Raw genomic sequence first — 1,255 nt, 5'->3', positions numbered from 1 at the left:
GTATATATATAAAGATGTGTATGTATATATACACACATATTATACACACACACACATACATATATATATATATATATATATATATATATATATACATACACACACACACACACATATACATATATAGCAACTGAAAGAGTGTGAGGGAGAGAAAGAGAGAGAGAGAGAAACAGCATAATGACTCAGAAGACAGGAAGATGGCTAAATGTGGTGACCACCACAAATCTGGAAGTACTCACATATAGATGAAACACTCTGGTTCCTGGCTGGATGTTCTGCGTTGAACTACTCAGAGTAACAAGGGTTCGATCCCCATTGAGAATGTTGACCTCTATGACAGACTCCATGGGTTCAAATCCTTCCAGGTGAATACTGCGTGAACGAAGGGCCGAGAGGAGTATATATGAGTATTATTAGGGAGTACAATAAATAGGAAAAGCATCTGTGAGTATATTATAAGGTGTAGCGTGATCTGGGAATTTTTGTTTTCACATACCCTAATTTTTGGTCCCGTAATTTCCCCTATTCTAATCCCGTAGATTATTATGTGTGGGGGGCATGGTTGAGAAAGACACCAACCACTCAGCATACAATATGAATGCCAAGCTGGTGACCAAGATCAAGGTGTTGGAAGATCTTCGCAGGGCCACAGTGAAGAAATGCATACACCAGGTTCTAGAGCCATCTTCAAGCAATCGCAGAAGCTGAAGAGTGTTATAGGCGTAGGAGTGGCTGTGTGGTAAGTAGCTTGCTTACCAACCACATGGTTCTGGGTTCAGTCCCACTGCGTGGCACCTTGGGCAAGTGTCTTCTACTATAGCCTCGGGCCGACCAAAGCCTTGTGATTGGATTTGGTAGACGGAAACTGAAAGAAGCCCATCATGTATATATATATATATATATATATATATAGCAATAAGAAAATGGAGGGGAACATGAGGTACTTGCAGACACTGTATTCTGTTGATTAATCTGTTTATTTTATAACTAACAGGTTAATCAATGGAATATAGTGCCTGCAAGTTGATGAGTACCTCACATTCTCCTCCATTTTCTTATTGCTATATAAATTTAGGGTAAAATAACCCCCTTTTACCCGTACCCACTTATTGCACTTGGTATAACATTAGTGTAACAATAATTGGGTACCCTTCCAGCAGTATATTGGATAGATACTATCCCTCTTAGTGGGTTGGATCCTCAACCCCTAACTCTTTTGGATTATATATATATATATATATATATATATATATAT

At 38.6% G+C, this 1,255-nt stretch overlaps 1 protein-coding gene across 1 annotated transcript in view; it reads right to left on the bottom strand.

Annotated features, from left to right (window-relative positions):
* LOC106869542 (uncharacterized) overlaps positions 1 to 1,255 on the bottom strand; it is a 26,100-nt gene that overhangs the window by 3,395 nt on the left and 21,450 nt on the right. The window contains exon 15 of the mRNA XM_052977825.1: positions 240 to 372. Coding sequence (XP_052833785.1) covers positions 240 to 372 — 133 coding nt within the window. The remainder of the gene's footprint in view (positions 1 to 239; positions 373 to 1,255) is intronic.

This window comes from Octopus bimaculoides, chromosome 29 (assembly GCF_001194135.2).
Source record: "Octopus bimaculoides isolate UCB-OBI-ISO-001 chromosome 29, ASM119413v2, whole genome shotgun sequence".
Lineage (NCBI taxonomy): Eukaryota > Metazoa > Mollusca > Cephalopoda > Octopoda > Octopodidae > Octopus > Octopus bimaculoides.
This window is presented reverse-complemented; position numbering and strand designations above follow the sequence as displayed.